This window comes from Grus americana, chromosome 22 (genome assembly GCF_028858705.1).
Source record: "Grus americana isolate bGruAme1 chromosome 22, bGruAme1.mat, whole genome shotgun sequence".
Taxonomy (NCBI): Eukaryota; Metazoa; Chordata; class Aves; order Gruiformes; family Gruidae; genus Grus; species Grus americana.
In genome coordinates, this window is record NC_072873.1 from 4,369,923 (window position 1) to 4,389,905 (window position 19,983).

Sequence of the window (19,983 nt, forward strand, 5' to 3'; positions counted from 1 at the left end):
TAAGAAATGTGCTTTTAATATACACTGTTGTTAGTTTTGCTAAATGCAGTGGAACAAGAATAACATCATACTGTTAAGGTGCAAGGAATGAGACTAGTGCACCAAAAGGTCTTGTTAAATGGTGTAGTACACAGGAAAGATTAGACCTCAGCAGGCAATGGAAAACAGGAACTAGTTTCAGCTAACATGCACCCTGTACAATACTCAAAGTTTTTTCAAATAATTATAAAGCATAGTCGCTTCCAGCATCATTTCTCTGCCTTTTCTTATTAACACCCATCTAAAAATTGTGTATATTCACATCTCCTGAAATATATACAAAGTCCTCCAACAATTAAGATTTCTTCTTCAGGACTTGATGTAGCCAATTAGATGCTCTGGAAGCCTTTACCTGATTTGGAACAAAGGTAGTAGTAAGTGCTGGAAGGCTGATTTGGACCTGTAGCTCAGCTACTTGGTACTTCAGCATCCTCCTTTTAGCGCCCTTTTTGGAGCTGCTGTGTTGGTGTCAAGGTGGTATCCCATCACGTGGCATTTGCAAAGATGTCTTGTAGAAAATAAGCTTCTTAAAAGTCCTATTTTAAATCATATGCAGTTATTTTTTGTGTAGACTAAAAAACATCTCTGGTTTATGAGCTGGCTAGTCACATGGGTGTGTTCACAGGTTGTTTTAACATTTGTCCTGTGTCAGTAGGAAGAGATTAGGAAAGCAGGCATAAGCTATGGATGAACAGACTCATACCTGTGCAAGACAACTTGGAAGCATTGGGTAATGTGGGATGGACATAAAACCCTCCCACATCTCTCAAACACTAAAATATATACAACTTATACAACTGGCCTAATGGGAAAGGATTTGCAAGTAATGATTCTGAGCGAAGGGAAATATGTTTTGCTGGCTTGTCAGCCAGTTGAACTTCTGAGTAGCTGACACAGTGTAAACACCCTCCCAAGGACATCCCTCCCACCCAGCTGAAGCTTTCTGTAGGCAGACTGGTTCCTGAAACGTACCTCATTCAGGTGCCTCAACTGTAGCCACAACATTTATGGCCAAGGGATGAAAAAATCCAGCTGGTTAGTGTCCTTGCACTACTTAAATGCTTTGGAAGTGCGTGACCCTCTGTGAAACTTTACTGTACAAAATGCACTATTTACAGTCTAAAAGTCACTCCAATCTTTTACTGATCTGTTTAGTCTGAGTATTCACTTTTAAATGACAGCTGCTATTCAAGATTTTGATTCAGGAAGGCACTGTCAGCTTCTGACTGTATGAGAAAAACTAAACACAGTCTTTATGTATTACCTTCTAGATCAACCACCAATTTTGAAGTGAATTTGACATATTTCCCTTTTCTAATCCATATATTTACAAGACATTTTTATACAATCTTTCCCTTCAACAGATGATAACAAGCTATGACCTAACCCAGTTGACTGGCACCCAAAATGAATCCTTGTTTAGTTTCTCTAACACAGTTTTCAGCTGATTACATGCACTCTGGAGATCTTCTTTCACCAGTACAGTGTCAATTAAGTGGCCGTACTGCTCTTCAATGAATGCTGCTGAATTAATAATTTCCTGCTGTTCTTCATCCTGCTGATCAACATGAGAAGGTGGCATAAAATTTACAGCGTGTCTTTTTAATTACTAGCATTTTAAAGTATATTAGCACAAGAAGTCATTACTTTGAAAGGAAATGAAACGAGCTGCTACCATTAGGAAAGGGTCTGTAAGATATTACAACTGAGATCAAAGAGCAATACGCTACTGCTGGAATTTGGTAGGCTGTTTCAAAAATGCAAGAGGTGACAGGGAGGGGGAAAGAACATGTTACAGGAGGGATGTAAGAGGGTGACACTGCATTTTATGAAGTCTGAGTCGCTGCCTAACCTAACACCTGGAAATCATACTCCTCAAAAGTGAAAAGGAATGCTGGACTCGCTGTCCCCAAGTTCAATAATTTTGAGGGCTTACGTGAAAACTTACCAAGTGAACTAAGTTCTGTTACATGTAAAAATCAAGTTCACATTACCCAAAGTAAAGACATTATGCACGCTCAGTATTTCTGTTCACATTTACACATCACCAATTTGCAGTTGGTCTAGGTTTTCACCTTGTAAGACATCCACATGCTGCATTTTGTGTGTATCTGAGTAACACCTCTAGAGCAAGAACCACCCAGGCTATCAGAAATAGGTGGCTACCCTTGCCATTAGATGGGGCTGCTCATCAGAAATGTAAAATTATTATTAGTTTATCTGAGTTCAGTTGCAGCTTCTACTGCTGCAGCCTTGAGTGACACACACACATCCACATAGAAGACGTGCAGTTTGCTTCACGTCTGGTCAAGTTTTAAGGGAGTCAAAAATCTCATTCTGAAGTTCCAGCTGAACAGCTGTATGTGCACAGGACCTGCTTAGTGCCCCACTCTGACGCCCGTTGTCATGGAAGAGTTCTTCCATATCACAGGAATGCTAGCCCAAACACTTCTTTCATGTCTAAAAAGAAGAGATTAAGGTTAGAATACTTACAAGGGGGGCTGAGATTTCTTCTGACATGGGAGATTTTAGGGCATGTTTTTTCTTTTCTGGAATGAGAGGCTTCACGAAGATAACATAAGGCTTAAACTCAGGAGTCCTCAAGTGCTTCACTGCCTGTGAACAGATGTTTTTTGTTACACCATTTTTAAATTTTTTTTGTTATACATCAATAATCTTTTCAAGCTGGGTTCAAGTTACTAGTTTCACTAGTACACACTGTGGTGTGAAGTCCTGTGTACTATACATCTGACCACAGTAACCTTTTGCTTTTCAAAAGAAAGGTCAATGTCAGTGTCCTGGCTAGCTTGCAAGAGTACATGAGCTTCCTGGAGCACGGTCTAACTGCACACATACCTTGCTATGCATTGCAATACGAGGAAGAAGGACATGGCCAAAGATACTGAGAAAAATATAAAAAAAAAATTGACTTGACAGGCAAGTTATGGTTTGCTTCGCTTAAGAGGCCAAACACAGGAAATTTTAAACCCGGAATTCATCTGGAGTAGTACTACAAGTCTTTTCCTAGCCCAATTACAAAATCTGAATCAAAATTTCTAACTTCCAGTATGGAGGGATTAAGAGCAGGTATACTGGCACTGTTTACAACGCTATTAATGCTTCAGAGGCAATAGGAAGGAACAAGAATGAGAAACCTAGCCGTGCTCTACGTGTTCTCTCCAGGACTCGAGCAGGCTAGGACAGTGATGCACATTTCTCCTACAGGAAGGGAAAAAATCCCACAGTGAGAACTGATGAAGTGTCCCCTAGGCTGTATGAACTAGCCAGCTAGGAACTGTAAACACTGCACTGCTTCCTGAAGGGCCCTATTCCACTCAGCTAGCAGTCAGGCCACCTGTTGGAAACCCAAGTTCTGAGAGCATCATTGTTCTTTGAAGAGCAAGTAGCCACAAATGGTGAACACCATCGGTTAATTAGGCTGGCAGCCTAGTAAGAAATAATAGTTTTCTTTGAAAAAAAGCTGCAGAACTTACTTCAGGTACCACATCCACCAAACAAACCTTCTTTTTGGCCATCACAGACCGGATTGCCTCAAGACTTGTACCATACAGATTTTCTTTGTATTCTCCATGTTCCACAAATCTAAAAAGTCAATAAATTTTTAGATACCATCCACAAAGAATATTTAACTCAAAACATTTGATAACTGTTTCCTGAAGTCACAGCAATCAAATGGTTTTTTTTCTTTTTTCTGATTATTTTTTTCCTTCTGTTTGCTCAGTAGCAATAGTCTCCTTCACATGTCGCTAACAGGTAATCGGCACTACTGACAAATAGGGGAAGAAGATGTGTTAATTCAGTTGACTGATGTTCAAGCCTAATGGAAGAAAGAGGATGTTTTTCACAGAAAATAGAACAAAGCTGGCAAGGAAATAGAATCCAATTCTTCCATCTTCTGGAAGACTAGCCAAAAATCTGTACTTCACATAAGATGGAGTGTGTTTCCTGAAAGTCCTTTATATCCATGGATTCAGACCACAACACACTTTAAAGTGGATTTATGAATAAAACTTGTTACCCATCATGTTAAATGGAGAATAAGTAGGTCCAACTAAATATATGTTGTGTTCACTAGATTAAATTCTGGCCAATCATACTACTTATAATATGCAGGCTTAAATTCTAACTTACGATCCTCCCACTAGTCCTATGTTGTTACTAAATTGCTTCTTACTAAATTTCTGAGGTCATGCTAACAGTCCAGACTCAATAAACAGCTTTTTACTTGGAAAGCTGAACCCTTCTAATACACCTAGTCCAACTTTACACCTGATTTTAGTATTCATATGATGTGAGATTTAAATAGCAATATTTTGGAAATACAGTCAATTATGCCAGTATTTGGAAATTAACTCACTTGTTTTGCTGCACATCTGTCTCAAATGATTGCTTGGAGACAAAATTGTATTCTACTCCTTCTTTTTCATGACTTTTCTTTGACCTGGTTGTATCTAGAAAAGAATGGAAGCAAGACATGGAAGACAGATCAGCCTTTGCAAACAACTGTATTTTCTCTGTTTACTTCCAGTCACATTTTCATGACCTCAAACAAGGTAGTTACACACTGGCAAATTCCAATTAATATAAAATATAAATCAAACATTATAATTTTGTTTTAAACTCAATCTCAAAAATTATAAGACCGAAAATGAAGTTGTTTTGCTCCCAGGCGTGCTATAACTAACACAAAAATTAGGAGGCATACTTCTTACACGTGGTAGAAGCAGTAGAGTATATCCTATGGAAAACAGTATCTCTTAGCTGTTTGGAATACTGGACTCATTTTCTTTGAAAGTTAGAAAACAAAAATAGAAAATATATAAAGTCCTATTACGTTGCCTCTGAATTTAGAGTAAGAATATCCCTGGCTGTTTTCCTACGCCACTGTAAAACTTAGATAATTAGGTGTGTCCCTTACCTTTAATGTCATAATTTCTTTTAATAATTGTTATTACTGTAGGAGAAGCTTTGGTGATCATTCTACAAATCTATGCCTGGCTGTAAAAGTGGTGTCTGCTTTTTTTTTGTGTACATGTTTAGATTCAAGTAAAAATTACCCATATGAGTTCTACTGCTAATTAATTGAACGTCTGCCTGACAGATGTTTATCAAAAGTCTTAAATAACATATAAACAGTGCCCTCAAGGTTAATTTTTTTGCTTGCAAAAGTAGCTTGTTGAGGAATACAAATATTGATGGATTTTTGCGTCTGAATTATTTTATTGTTTTAGAAAATAATCCAACAAAAAAAAATTTCAGTGTAACTCTAGCCACAAACCCATGCAGCAGAATCATTAATTATCACTGTGACTGGCTTGTTTGAACAGCCTAGATATACTAATCAACAATTTAAAATCTTGTAAAAATTTTGACTTGGTTTACTGCTGTATACTTTTTTTTTTTTTCAAAAAAATAAACTTTAGCTGGTGTGATATTCTGAAGAAAAATCATCCTCTTTCAAACACATATAATGTTTTGGCTGAACCTTAAGATACCAGTTTTTCACACTAGTTCTTTTTGCAATTTACAATCTTATTTTTAATTCCTGTATTCAGTTTCTCATTTTTTTAATGGACTGAGAAAACGCAATTCAAAAAAAATCAACTGAGTTGACAGAACTCCAAAGTGCATATGTACCATGTTACGCAGTGATCTATTCAGCTATTAAGGGCAAACACCGTATATTACAATGAGAAAAATAATTTGAAATACTTCCGAAATATGCATATAATCAATATTCAAAACACAAATTACCATTCATCAATGCAGCCAGCACTATGCTATTAGACTGCATTTATGGAATAAAGTGGCGACACACAAAAGTCAGTAAGTTTTACTCACGTGGAACTGCAACACCATATTCCTGTGGGTTCTCTGACACAACCTTCTGCTTGAGCTCACTTAATTTGGCCCCCAAACAACCTAATAAAATAGAACCGACTGACAGATTTCTGTGTGGAATGAAATACTGCAAAGAGAATAAATAATACAAATTTCACACAAGTAATATGATACAGGACTGTGCTGGGGGGTGGGGGGAGTGAGCAGACGGTTGTGTGTTGTTTTAGCTGCCTGCCGGGTTAAACCACGACATAAGGGAAGAGGGAAATACGTGAAAAATTTTGAACCAATTGTGTATCTTACCAATCAAAACCACCAGCCTCTGCTGTTCACCGGGCTGCTGCTGATATTTTGTGACTTCTTCGTATGTTAGGAACTCTGCTGTGTCTGCCTGCTCTGCTTGCTTTCCTTCATTCAGATTGTTCTCCTTCTCTTTACGACTTAATCTAAAGCTCCTGCGTAAGCCAGCTGTAGAGGAAAACAAAAAGTGTATTAAATCGTATCTCCAGTTATCTAAATTTTCAAAGCTTGTTCAGCTAGAAGTTACTCTGTCTTTGAATACAAATTACTCTCACAAAATTTTTCATAATCAAATCAGTGCACATATGCTAGTCTTATAGATGAAACATTTGCATATCAGGTAGAAAGCCAAACACCCAATCTATAATAAAAAACCCCTCATATCACCTTGAATTGCCAAGCGTTGGCCATGCCAAAGTCTAATTATGCCTCTGCACAGAGATAACTCAGTTTATGAATGTATAGGAAATTGACTCTAATGTAAATAAGCTAGTTTTTCTTTTTTTAAGGTGAGGGGGGTTTTTTTGTTTGTTTTGGTTTGTTTTTCCCCCCCCAGGGTGGGTGGTACAGAAGAGGAGAGGGATTTTTGTTTCTCACCTATGTACTGTCCGTTGAAATATCCTTCACAGTCACAGTCTTCTGTAAATTAAAAAGCAGGGAGCAGGGAGGGTAAGGGCACAGGGGAGAGGAGAGTGAGAGGGGAAGAGGGAGATATCTTAAACAGTGCCTTAAACAGATACAAATCTGGCTCATCAGTGAGGGAAGGAGAAGTTTTATATCCTGCATTATATGCACATGCTTTTCTAACACAAACATTAATGATACAAAAAATTATTTGCCTTGGCTAGTGGTATATATATTTTAAGAAATCCTTGATGTCAATATTGCACAAGAGAATTTTACATCTCGCTATTTATGGTTCCCAGAATTTATGCTCTTTAGCATTCAGTACATTTGATCAATCCCGCTGCTAAAAGAATAATATTCAGACCTAAGTGAAAAAGAAGACTCCACAAACACACAGCTCTTTTTTTAATGTATTACTTTATAAATAGGTCTGAGTGTGTAAGAATATTGCCTCTTCTGACATTTCAATATCATTTGGTCTTGACAAAAGGGAATCAGAGACAACTGACATATGAGCTCTAAACACCTTCATTTTGACTGTTATATTATCATTGCTTATTAATTCTTTATTAAAAAGGTAAAGATTTGCTGCTTTTGTCATGTGCATGTATGTAAAATAATATGCAAATCTATGTTAAAAAAAGCCAACCTACCCCTCCTCAAACTATGACCACCTCCAAGGCCCCTAAATGTATGCAAAATAAAACCATGACACTTAGCTGCAAAACACCATACTGCAATCCTAAGATAAATACCGAGTACTCGTACTTCCTGAAAGAGGGCTACATGGCTTGTTAAAAGTTAGGTGCCTGTGCCCTGCAATATCCACAAAACTCTACTCATTTTAAGGAGGAGGTGTATGGTTCTGTGACAAGCTCAACCACAGGCAAAGATAAATGCAGCTTAAACCTCTAAAAAAATGTGACAATTAAGAGAAAGAGCTTTGTTTTTTAATGAGTGGTTGAGTGCAGGTATGTAATCAAGCAATGCCAATGTATACTCATAAAATATTATGTCTATATTGACAGAAGATACTAGTAGCAATATACACCTATCCATAGCTAAGATTAGAGCTACTTTCTGTTGTTGAAGGTAGCCTCTAGTTTTACACTTGTGCTTTGATAGGATATGCCAGTCATGGCCAGCTAATTATAGAATATGATTAGTACTTTCACAAAAGTTGATGGAATACCAATACTTGGAATATTATTCTTAAGAAGCATGTATAATGCGAAAAAAAAAAAAAAAACCCACGGCATGCAAAATTCAACAGAAAATACCTGATATTTCGAAAGGTGTGTGGTACAGTGACATATAAACTGCATGAGCCCAACACAGTTGCTCATAATGAAAATAACACAGAAAACAGTCCAAATGAACAATGAAGAAAAATTAATTTGGATCGGTACAGGTGCTCTAAATTGTTAAACCCCAATATTTATTTATTTTTAAAAAAATACCAGATACAATGACTGCATTTAACTTGCAACTCTATCAACCCCACTCAGAAACCTACAGAACACATAAATGCCTATCAGAAGACACAAATCTTTTCTCTTGAATCGGGAGTAAATTTGGAAGTTATCGTTACCTCAGTCACCAATCCAAATTACATTAGTTTAAATAATAAAGTAAGAAATAATTTCCTGAAATAAATAATTTCAGGAAGAAACTGCTGTAGGAACAAGCTGTATCTACTATTCCCTTCGCTTTGGGGCTTAGCAAGTATTTTAGAAAATGCATTGGCTGTTTATATTCAGAGAGAAAATGAGTTAGGAGAGTACCTACCTTTATCAGAAGACTGATCATCTGTAGTTAGCATGAAAGGCAGAGTTGGTGTATTAAAAGACTAGCAAACGATTGAGTAAAATTAGAGGGAATGGAAAGGAAACAACTTCTGGTCTGATTTGCTTAAACAGGCTTTTCTATCTTAAAAACAATAATGTAGTAATGTACCCTTATCAACTGATTAAAGACTTTTTTGCTAAAATTTAGTATTATAATACGTAACGAGATATGCCATGCACCATTGGTCAGAAGTTCACTTGTATCACTGGACAATTTTCAGATTCCTAGTCTACATGAGGGTGGCACTCCTAGCACAATGTCTGGCTTCCCACAGTCACAGGGCTGCCCTCCACATCTATAATAGCTGTGCTGAAGTATCCAAGAGCAACAGGAACATTATATTCCAGGATAATACAGAATGGGTTCTGCCTTTCATCACTGACTAGCAATTTCATCATATGTAGCAGTTTGTGTGAATAATTCACTGACAGAGGCTTCAGAGCTGTAAATAAGAATCACTTTAAAATCTACTCAAAACCTGCTCTGCAATGCTAAGCCTGAAATGCAGATGGTATTGCCAGCTCCAGTGATTTTTATCCTCCTTAAAGCTACAGTTAATTTTCATACGGGCTTCGAGTCATTTCATGCACTTATGTAAGAATTTCAAGAAGTGTGCATTGGGTTACTTTTGCAGCTTTCAAGTTTCAAACCATAGAAAAAATGTGAACACTAGCAAATTTTAAAGCATCTTAACAATGTGTAAGGCCTCATGTTCTTGAAAGCAGGAAGAGAGGGACAGCCACGTGTTTTGAAAACAACTGGCACTAGCAACACTAAATAAAGCTCAAACCCAAATCCTCCCACGTGGCAGCTCGTATCCATGCAAATCAATCAATGACAGATTACACAAAACATATTCAAACACATCATTATTGAAATAACAGAAAAATACTGAGAAATTGGTATCAACTAAAACATCACTGAAGGAACAGAACAGACTTACACAATGGTTTCTTCACAGTTCTGGGATTCTGCAGCGTGCCTATCGTTCTTCTGTAAGTCAATCGTCTAAATAGAAAACAATTATATTTTAGCCATGTAAGCTCAGAATTATAAAGAATTTACAGCATGTTTACACATAGCATTGAAAATAAAGAACGAAATAGCGCTTTTCCTTGAAAAATATAAAACGTCTCTGATTCAACGTTTTAAAAAGACTTTTTCTTTAAAACTCTGACAGTCCCAGATTGGTACTGAAAAGTGACTGAGAAGATTCTAAAACATTTTAGGCTTTCATACATTACAGCACAGAAATCAACAGCATGTTACTTTTATCAATGTAATTTTTTTTTCTAATTCTTTTTCCCCAACCAATCTTTCAAAAAAGATTAACAACTATTCTATTTTATTCTTGCTGAGAATCCAACTTCTATTTGCCATTTCTACAAAGGATGGGCAAAATTCCTGTCTGCCACAATCCTAAAACTACTAACCTCAAAGAGAACCCAAAACCAGATAACCTTTGTCCAAAATGATCGCTGCAGCTACGCATACTCGGAAATTATCTATTGCCTTCCTGATCAGTTTGGAGTTTTCTGTTATTTACTAGTAAACAAACCAAGTCACCCAGCTTCTTTGAAAATGTAAGAACAGAGTATCAAGTATAATTCTCTGAAGTGTTAAAGTCATGAACCAGAGCTCAACTCCTAATCACCTAGTCTTGAATTTGCTCAAAACCCCTCCCAAAAAAACCCCAACAACCCATCACAAAAATCCAACCCCAAGAAACCCCTCACTATTGGCAAAGGAAACCACATTTTCTTCCTAAGTGGTTTTTTTGCAACAGACCAACGTTCATAACAGACTAAGGATGATGCTTAGGCATTTACACGGTCACTCAGGTGAAACAGATACTGAAGCAATTTCTACATTCTTGCATACATTGAAATGTAGATTACAACACCTGGAAAAAAAAGGAAAAAAAAGGACTACAGTGCAGCAGCATCTGTTGATGCATATGCATGCACAGGAAGATGGATACAGCTGTTCAGGCAGAATTTGCCTAGTATTTCAAAGGCAAAGAAGTCTTCTGTTGGAAACCTTATGCAAAGTTGGGCCAGCAATAGAATCAGACCCTTTTAATTCTTAGATACCCCACCTTTCTAATACCCACAATCCAAACAAGACACATCTAGTAATTTGGAGTAAGAATCACGTGAGACCAGTGGCCTAAATCAGATTCCTTCTTAAATTTAAGACTTCTGTACAGTAAAAACAAGACTTGAGGAATATTTTTGCTTTAGAAGATACACATATCTTCCTGTAAAAACAGAGAAACTTCAAGCTCTAGAAGATATCTGGGTCCAAGCTAAATACTCTCTCAGGAGTGAGAAAGATCAGATATACTTTTTTTTTTCCTACTACTACTACTACGTGCATAGATTCAAAACTGTTACAATAAATCAGCATTTCCTCTTATACTATGGAAGTACAAGTCTATGAAATACAGTGTCTCCGTAAGACCAGAGGGTCAAGAGACTGATACTCCACATTTTGTTTCATCCATGTTTGTTTACTATGTGCTTCTGTCCTCATGCTACAAAGCATAAGCCAACGGCAAACAAGCCGAGGAAAGCTAGGAAGTTTATTATATAATTGGAGAAGTTTAGCACTTCCTTCTAAGCATCTAGTGGCATGATTGTGCCCTTCCTTTCCTGTGGAAGAAAAAAAAGCAGAGTAAAATCAGTGTGACACTATATGTGCGAAAAAAATTCTGTAATCATAATTGACAAACCTTTCTTGGAACTGTTTCGAGGGGATCAAGCCTGCTCTGAGGTTAGTATCTCCAACACGCTTTGCTTGCCACCATGTGGGATCATCTTGGCTTACAACTTCTAGGACATGTCGCCTCTTAAATGGCAGCCCAGCCTCCTGGCAGGGAATGGCTCTGTCTTCTTTGGGATTATAGCAGAAAAGCGCCCTCATAAACACCTTTAAAAGAAAGTAACACATCCTTTCTTCTTGTGCTATTTGGAATTTCAAACTACTTTTAAAAGGCTTCCCCAATGCTTACACTGCTAACTACATATACTCTTCATCTCTCCTTTATGCTTTACGGTACTCAAAAATACTGAAACCTAGCCAGCTGCATGTGTATTTTGACTTACTTATGCAGAAAAATAAACTAACTTTCAAGCACATACCCCGTCATTATGTATTGGCATTGTGGAACATGAGACTCAAAGTCCCAAGAAACACAGTTCACAGTGTCCTTAAAATGTTCCTTTAATGCATCAAAATCTACTATTCAACTTTGGATTTGTTTCTTACCACTATTTAACACATCACAGTAGAACTAGTTTTAAAAGTGATTTGCGGGGCTTCAAGGAAAAAGTCGGCAACTGAGAGCAGGGAAGCAGAAATAGAGGTTGACAGAGGAATCCTGTAAGGGAGCAGTCGAACAGTAAGTCATTGCTGATCAAGGAGGGCAAATGAAGCACTCAGAGAGGTGTGGTGATGTTTGCAGTGGGCTAATGGAGTCAAATGATGAATGCAGCTCTGTTTGCAAATAGGTCTGTTTTGACTCAAGTGAGTGGCAAAATGCCCAGAGATAATGGACAGACAGCAGCTGTGATGGTAGGAGGAGACTGGCAGGAACACTGATTTTAATTACGTGAACAAAAAGAAGAGGCTAGATTTCAGAAATTCTATGAAAGAACATGTGCCAAGATGAAGAAGACAGAAGTCATCTAAGTAATTCTACTGAATAAAAGGGCACTGCATTTTACAACAAGAAACTACTCTACTATCTTTTTAGTTCAATCATGGGTCTGTGGCACTCCTCACTGACGCAGCAGGAGTCTTGCATTTACAGAGATGCCAGCATTGTGTAAATATGAAAACACGTGCTTCAGTATTCCACTAAGTTGCGTACCTTGCTGTCTTTTAGACGATCTTCTTCTTTGATGGCTGGAATTATTTTTAGTGTTATTGATCCCTGAGACTGAGCCTGAGAAAGAGAAAAATGTTTTTTACTTTGAAAGCAGGACAAAGACACAATGCAGACTATTCCACTTTCAGTTTAGGAGCTAGTGCCTGTTTCTTCTTCTCAGAACTTTAATAGGTCAAGGTAATCCACTATCTAAACAAAGACACAATGCAGACTATTCCACTTTCAGTTTAGGAGCTAGTGCCTGTTTCTTCTTCTCAGAACTTTAATAGGTCAAGGTAATCCACTATCTAACTTCATTGCAAAGACTATCATGACGTTCCACAAATCCTCAAAAACATTGTCTTCCCCATGGAGACATCCACAGTAACTACTTGGCTAGAACATATTAAGACCTGCATTAAAATTCCTTCATTTGCTTTTAGAAACTGCATTAATTTCTGGATTACAGTTCACAGGGCATTAAATAATTCTGTGGCTTTTTGTACGACACTAACTTAAGTTTTTGCAGACTAACCATTTTAAAGTGCTCCTTTGAAAAATATTGCTGTATTTTCCCCACATCGTGGCTAACCATTACAGTGAAATGTAAACATCAAAGTAAACATCTACTTTCACTCTAAAAATCTTTTTCTAGTAAATTTCAATTACTAGCTACAGTAAATTAAAACACACTTCTAGGTGCTTTGGAAATCTGGAATAGGTTTATCTGATCTATTTTAGATGCCTTATTTTAGATGAGATGAACTGTGTCCTAGAGAAGCCTGCTATTCTGCACACATTAAAATGGAAACCCAATCAGCTTGGACATTTGTAGCTCTTTCTCAAAAAATAAACTGTGAAAAGGAAACTATTACACAGCAGGCATGTAACAGATGACATAGCATCCCAGGGTCCCCACAAATAAAACTTTACAGAGTATTTCAAAATCCAATTTTGATCCTTCCCCCCTCCCCCTGCAAGTTAAAAGCAGTCATTCTCCTTATTCAGGATTACTTTGATCTAAATTTAAATTAGGTGACGGAACCGATGTCAGATACCTCAGTCTCCCAGTGTTGCTATTCTTCTTACTGTGTCCCTAACTCCACTCCACACCAAGACAGGGGGAATCAAGCCACAAGAAGGGGGTCAGAGACAAATAAGCATTAAGAGCTATGACACTTTCTGCAATGCAGCAGGCTAATCACAGGTGTGGAGGTTTAGAGTTCCCAAGATTTGTGGGCATTAATGTTAGAGAAGCTTGAAGCAAGAATTTTCCAATGTTGCAAGAAATCTGCTGATAAAGAACAGACTGACAGCTCTATTGGACACACAATCAAGACTTTCTTCAGCTTCCTAACATACTGTATTATGAATAAACTACTTATCTCCAAGGTACACACTTTTAATTTACAATTTGCTTGTCATAAACAAAGCACCAAAGGGAAGTCCTTGACAGAGCAACATGTAACTTTCTATTTGTATATTACTTGGTACCGATTCAGTTTGCAGAAGTTTCTGAAGTCAAAAGGAGATTAATCCACTGGGAGAAGAAAAACTCTTAATGCAAAGACAAGCAGGGATTGCATCTTGTAGCTCTCTATATATTTCAAACTCATGGTTAAATTTCATCATCTATTGTAATTACTAGATCACTCAACAGAAAAGATCTTGAAATGAAAATCAGTGCAGACCAAAATCTGACTTATTTCTTCAGGTCGTTTGTGAAGCACAGTAATACCATTGACTTCTCTTAGTTCATCTCCAACATGGACAAGACCTGAAAAGATGGTAAGTAAATGAAAGTAAGTCTACAGACTGGAGAGAAACACTCCTCTGATGTCTGACCTAAGTCAATAGCGCATCCCTCCCCTCCTCCCTCACCCAGCTTAATGGATTTGCTACTACAGCCAAGCGCCTCTGTTGCCAACGTGCTCTGAAGTCTCCCACCCTTATTCCATACGGCATATTTCTTCATGCAGCAGTCTCATAAGAGACCAACGTGGAGATAGAGAACATGTAGTAAGATACTCCAGAAAATCACTGCCTCTATATTTGGATCAGCAATAAGAATGCAAAACTGGAATAGTTTCATGAGGATGCTCAAATCTTCTAGAGCCAGGAGACAGACTGCTGACTATAAAGGCAGGAATGAAAATGACATGGCCATCAAATGACAGATTGACACTACACAGTCCCAGAAAGAATGTTGGACTATTATTTTTTTTAACAAGCCATGAACAGGCCCTTACAAGTTTAGGTTTGTTTATCCAGTTCAGTAAGAAATATCATACTTATGTTATATAACCACCGTTAACTGACATAAAAGAATTTCTCAGTAAAGCAAACAGAAAACAACACATGATACACTGAATAAACCAAGATACCAGATTAAAGGTAAACCCCTTTATTTTCTTTTCTTTCTTCTAAAGCTTAGGCCTACTTCTGCCATCTCTGTTGACATTTTTGCCTAGCGGCTACTTTAGAGAAAAACATCTAATTAAATTAATAGATTACTGATGAAATACAGAAATGCTAAGCGCATGCTCTAGTCATTTCACATTATGTTTATCAGATTACACTAATTTGAAGAATGATCATGATCAAGAAGAAAGCTGTCATCAGCGAATATTACTTCATCACAGTAATTCATTAATTTTGGGATTGCATTACTTGTATATTAAAAAAAGTGTATGAGGCTTGGAGTCTATAAGGCCAATTCAGCTTATTTAATAAAATCTGGAAGTTCACCTTCTAGAAAATGGAAGGTCAAATACTGCATGAATTGACCCTGTAGGTCCTGAAAGCATTGCTGAATGCCAGCATGGAAGTCTCTCTTGCCACTAGACACCTGAAATTCAGTTGTCAAGTGAGCTTACCGTGTAGGCTCCCTTTATAGTCAGTAAGGAAGAAACGCAATTCCAGCAGCGACCTATCCCATTCTAAAGCTCATTGGGATGATTTGTTCTCCAGCAACATCCATCTCCCTCCACTGATTACACAGAGAGCCTACATACTAGTTCAGACTTGACATCTAAGAGTTGCCTATTAAGATTTCAATAGGCTGTTATCTTTTTTATTTTTTTATTTTTTTTTTTTTTTTTACAAAATAGTCTATACATATATGAAACCCCCTGTGTCCAAAGGACTGGTTTTGGAATGAATAACCATCAGATTTAGTTAGAGTTTATCACTCTAGGTATGCGTATACAGTACATGTGTGCATGCATAATTTTGGAAATTTTAAAGCAGTTTACAAACGCAATTTTAAATCCCCTTTTCTTCAGAAACTTACCACTGCGATCAGCTGCACCACCTCTCATGATCCTTGCTACAATCACAGCTCCTGTATGCTCATCTCTTCTGATGGTAGCTCCCTGAAATAAAATGCACCCCCGCCCAAGAAGCCATCATAAGAAATTTGCCTAGAATACAGTAAGCAATGAAATAACATGTAAGCTAACGTGTCTTTGAAACTGGAATTAATTTGTTCTGTAAATTTTGTCTTCCTCTTTGACAATTTTCACTATTATTCAACTTTTGCCTGTGCCCATGTCACACGATTGCGGGAAGGTGTGCACACCTTCCTTTCCACCAACTTTGCCGAGTGCTTACACTACCCACATTATTGTGGTGAACAAAAATCACTCAAGCGTGCAAAACAGAATTTCTTACAAGAAGCTTTCTCTATGTGTCTTCTGATTCTTTATACAATATAGCCAGCACTTCTGCAAATAAAAGCAAGGAAAGCCAAGTAATTAAGATTTTTTTTTCCTTCCCCTACCTCTGCTGGCAATATAAAGCTTTAATCAGGAATTAAGTCACTGCTCTCTTCTACTACCTACTGTCATATATAAAAAGCACTTTAGCAGATTTCTTCCCTGATGCAATTGTCTGTTCTTAGGAAATCAATTTTTCCATTTGTATAAAATTAGTATCTTGTCAATACAGCTATCAAACATACTCTTACCATACATCACTGACTTTCATGCAAATGAAGGTATTAATTCATTGAATGTTAGCCACAATATGAAAAGAATTAGTATGTATAATAAGCATAATTGCTCCGACATATACAGTTGCCTCGGAGATCGTGTTCCCTGTGCTAACTGGCGTTATAAACCAATGCCTATAAAGCATCTCATCGCAAAATTGCAAAGGTGTATTTACCAAAGTTTTCTTTTTATGTTATTTCACTAGCTTCAGAACACTCCTAGCTCTTCCAGACTGTCTGACAACTTCTTCAAAGATCTCCTCCATACTCACAATATCGCTTTTGCACGATAGAGTTTTATGACTAGAGATAGGTTATCTTATACATACCAAGGGTTCTTTATTTTTCACTAGCCGAACAATTTTCACTGATTCCTCATCAAAATCATCATCAAAGTTATCGGGTAGAGGTGGAAGGACTGGGTCAAAGTTCTTCTGTGCTACAGTGTCATGTACTACAAGCATGGCCTGCATAAAGGAAATAAGAAACAGTAATGTAATGGGGTAATATTACAGTTTACAGTTCTCATGTTTCCAGCACTACAGCAAACTTCAACCTCCCCCTTCCCACCCTCACCATAAATCCCCAAAAAAGATTTAGCAATTATCTTACCCATCATGTAAACTATATACTGGTATATGTCAATATTTAAAGTAAACCTAGGCAATAACAAAGCTCAGCCTAAATAAACTTACAGAATGGAGGGGGACTATGAAAAGCAAAAAGTTGAGAAATAGTATCCTTTTCTTTTCTGCTCCCTGAGAAAATACTAAGGAGGGGAGGGAAGACAACATGGTGCATTATGCATGTAAGGCCTATGCTGTGTCTTCTCAATCCCCTTCGCATCCTAAAGCCTGGGCCAGAAATCACAGCAGAATAGAACTACAGTTTGCAGGAGGTTTTTCCTTTCTCTTAGGGACTCTCTAATGTAACTTTTCCATTACAAAACATTCTATTGGAATTCTGCAAAGGAATTTCATTAAGATCTCTGGTGTGGTTTTTTACCCTGAGATGTGGTGTTGACAACAGCTGAAGTAGCTCTTTTTCTTCACTATTCACTGGTGCGGTCTGCAGTTCTTCTATTACCTTTAAAACAAAAATTAACAACCTCAAAATAAAAGGAGTCCCCCAAATAAGATCACATGACACATTCAAGGCAGGTTGGATGGTGCTCTGAGCAACCTGATCTAGTTGAAGATGTCCCTGCTCATTGCAGGGGGGTTGGACTAGATGACCTTTATAGGTCCCTTCCAAGCCAAACTATTCTATGATATATTTGCAAGTGAATGTTTCTGGTGAGTGTTTGCTAACTTCTATCATCCTTTAAAGTAGCGTGCACAGATGAAAAACAATCCCAATCAATAGTGCATGAATCCTAAAAGAAATGACAGCTTCTTTATCTATTTTATTTTTATTAGATAGTGCAGGAAGACATAATCAGAAATCAGGATCCTAGCCCCTAAACGTACATTGTAAGAGTGATTCCGCCAATGTAATTTCAGGAACAAGTTCTGAAATTTTAAGTTCTATACAGAATCTGTAAGTGATATGTGAAACAATACTCTTGTGCTTGTACTATGATAAAGGAGTTTAATCCTCTCTGTAACCAGGTAGCATTACCCGTGTGGAACATGCAACACAAGTCCCCTTGTTCCCCTGCAAACCTGGATACTAAAATATGCCCTGGAAGTCTCAGGCCTTCCAAACAAAAGATTAGAGAAATAATGGAAGCACTTTTGCACTAGGCTGGTTGAATGGGAGGAGAGAGAAGGGGAGGAGTGGGGAGGAGGAGGAAGGCAGAAGGTGTTGAGACAAGAGAGATTTCCTTTCCCTGTAAAGGGTTCTTAGATAGGCAAATTGTACAGTCCTGCATAAAACAGCTTCTCCGCTGTTCAGCAGATGGTAATTTTGTATGACTTGACAGGCAGCAGCGCCAAAACTTTTATGGAGGCAGTAGGCTATTTGTGGGAAAGGGGAGAAGGGATATGCTGCAGGTTAAGATGGGGCAGCGGATCTCCTAGCTTTGCAAAGGGACCAATTCTAGCTCCCAAACCTTCCACAGCCCTTTGTTACACTTTGGAAAGAAACAGGCACAAGCCACTTGTAAAGAGCTGTCAAAGGCAGTATAAATTTCACTTTTTCAGGCATGTGGCACGTTACAAACAAATCTAAGATACAACTTTGCTCTGTGAACAGACCGGGAGAGCAGCCTTGCGGGGAAGGACTTGTATACTTATATATGTATACATATAGCACTGGTGGATGAAAAATCAGATACACGATAGCAATGTGCACTTGCAGCCCAGAAAACCAAACGTATCCCAGACTGCATAAAGCGAAGTGTGACCAGTAGGTTGAGGGACATGACTCTCCCCCTCCATTCACCTGAGACCCCACCTGGAGTACTGCGTCCAGTTCCAGGGTCCCCAGTACAAGACAGACATGGACCTGTTAGAGCGTGTCCAGAGGAGGACCACGAAAATGATCCAAGGGTTGGAACACCTCTCCTATGACAAAAGGCTGAGAGAGTTGGGGTTGTTCAGCCTGGAGGTGAGAAGGCTCCAGGGAGACCTTATTGCTGCCTTTCAATATATAAAGGGGGCTTAAAAGAAAGATGGAGAAAAGCTCTTTACCAAAGCCTGTAGTAACAATCTGATCTAGTGAAAGGTGTTCCTGCCCATGGCAGAGTGGTTGGAACTAGATGATCTTTAAGGTTTCTTCCAACTCAAACCATTCTAATGTGAACATCAATGCTGCTTGGGTTGTAATGGATTTAAGTCCTTAAGACTGAATGCTTAGCTGGGATATTCTATTTTCAAGAGGACTGAAAGCTTTTTGCAGCCTCTCCCTTATGAAGGCCATTAATAACATCCTTCTGTTCTACCTGCCTGTATCTGTATTCACTGGACATTTAGGGGCATGACATTTTTGAGCTCTCATTTCCTTGATCAATAATGAGTGAAACTAGCCAATGGATTCCAAAGACAGTTGGGGAAGATGAGAAATATGTATACATATAGCACAATTGCAAAGCTTTGATTTGTTAGAAAAGCAGGCTTAAATAATAGGAAAATAAGGAGACAAGAATTTTTACTCACATCTTCAACTAATCCTGCTGCACTATGTAAAACAGGAGTTGGACTCTGTCTTTCATAATGACGGAGTTTTTCATGAATCTGAAAAAGATTATTCAGGTATATTACTACAAAGAGATACAAAACTTCCTAAATATATCAAGACTGGAATATTTTTATATTTAGGGAATATAATTTTTCTGAGATAAGTGTCAGAAAAGTAACCTCTCGGAGTTATTTTTGGTTTTGAGTCTTTGTTTTCTTTTTGCTCATGCTAGTTTCACAAACAGCCAGAAAATCTGTTAAGACTTCAGCAGCATAAGGGAAAAAATGAAGCCATCTCACACTGATTTTTAGCTACGGGGCACTGT

The 19,983-nt window shown here is 37.9% G+C and overlaps 1 protein-coding gene across 8 annotated transcripts in view; it reads right to left on the minus strand.

Moving 5' to 3' along the window:
• MPP3 (MAGUK p55 scaffold protein 3) overlaps window positions 1–19,983 on the minus strand; it is a 25,129-nt gene continuing 5,146 nt past the window's right edge. For 3 of the 8 annotated variants that reach the window (XM_054801807.1, XM_054801801.1, XM_054801799.1), the window contains 16 exons: window positions 19,637–19,714; window positions 17,544–17,624; window positions 16,868–17,005; window positions 15,840–15,921; window positions 14,206–14,324; window positions 12,551–12,625; window positions 11,411–11,607; window positions 9,620–9,684; window positions 8,617–8,637; window positions 6,799–6,840; window positions 6,205–6,369; window positions 5,902–5,982; window positions 4,418–4,511; window positions 3,534–3,642; window positions 2,533–2,655; window positions 1,177–1,597 (listed from right to left, as the gene is read on the minus strand). In XM_054801807.1, coding sequence (XP_054657782.1) covers window positions 1,415–1,597; window positions 2,533–2,655; window positions 3,534–3,642; window positions 4,418–4,511; window positions 5,902–5,982; window positions 6,205–6,369; window positions 6,799–6,840; window positions 8,617–8,637; window positions 9,620–9,684; window positions 11,411–11,607; window positions 12,551–12,625; window positions 14,206–14,324; window positions 15,840–15,921; window positions 16,868–17,005; window positions 17,544–17,624; window positions 19,637–19,714 — 1,653 coding nt within the window. In that variant the 3' untranslated portion in view covers window positions 1,177–1,414. Of the gene's footprint in view, window positions 1,598–2,532; window positions 2,656–3,533; window positions 3,643–4,417; window positions 4,512–5,901; window positions 5,983–6,204; window positions 6,370–6,798; window positions 6,841–8,616; window positions 8,638–9,619; window positions 9,685–11,410; window positions 11,608–12,550; window positions 12,626–14,205; window positions 14,325–15,839; window positions 15,922–16,867; window positions 17,006–17,543; window positions 17,625–19,636; window positions 19,715–19,983 lie in introns of all 8 variants that reach the window. The other 5 variants (XM_054801803.1, XM_054801806.1, XM_054801802.1 and 2 more) reach the window with 5 other exon arrangements.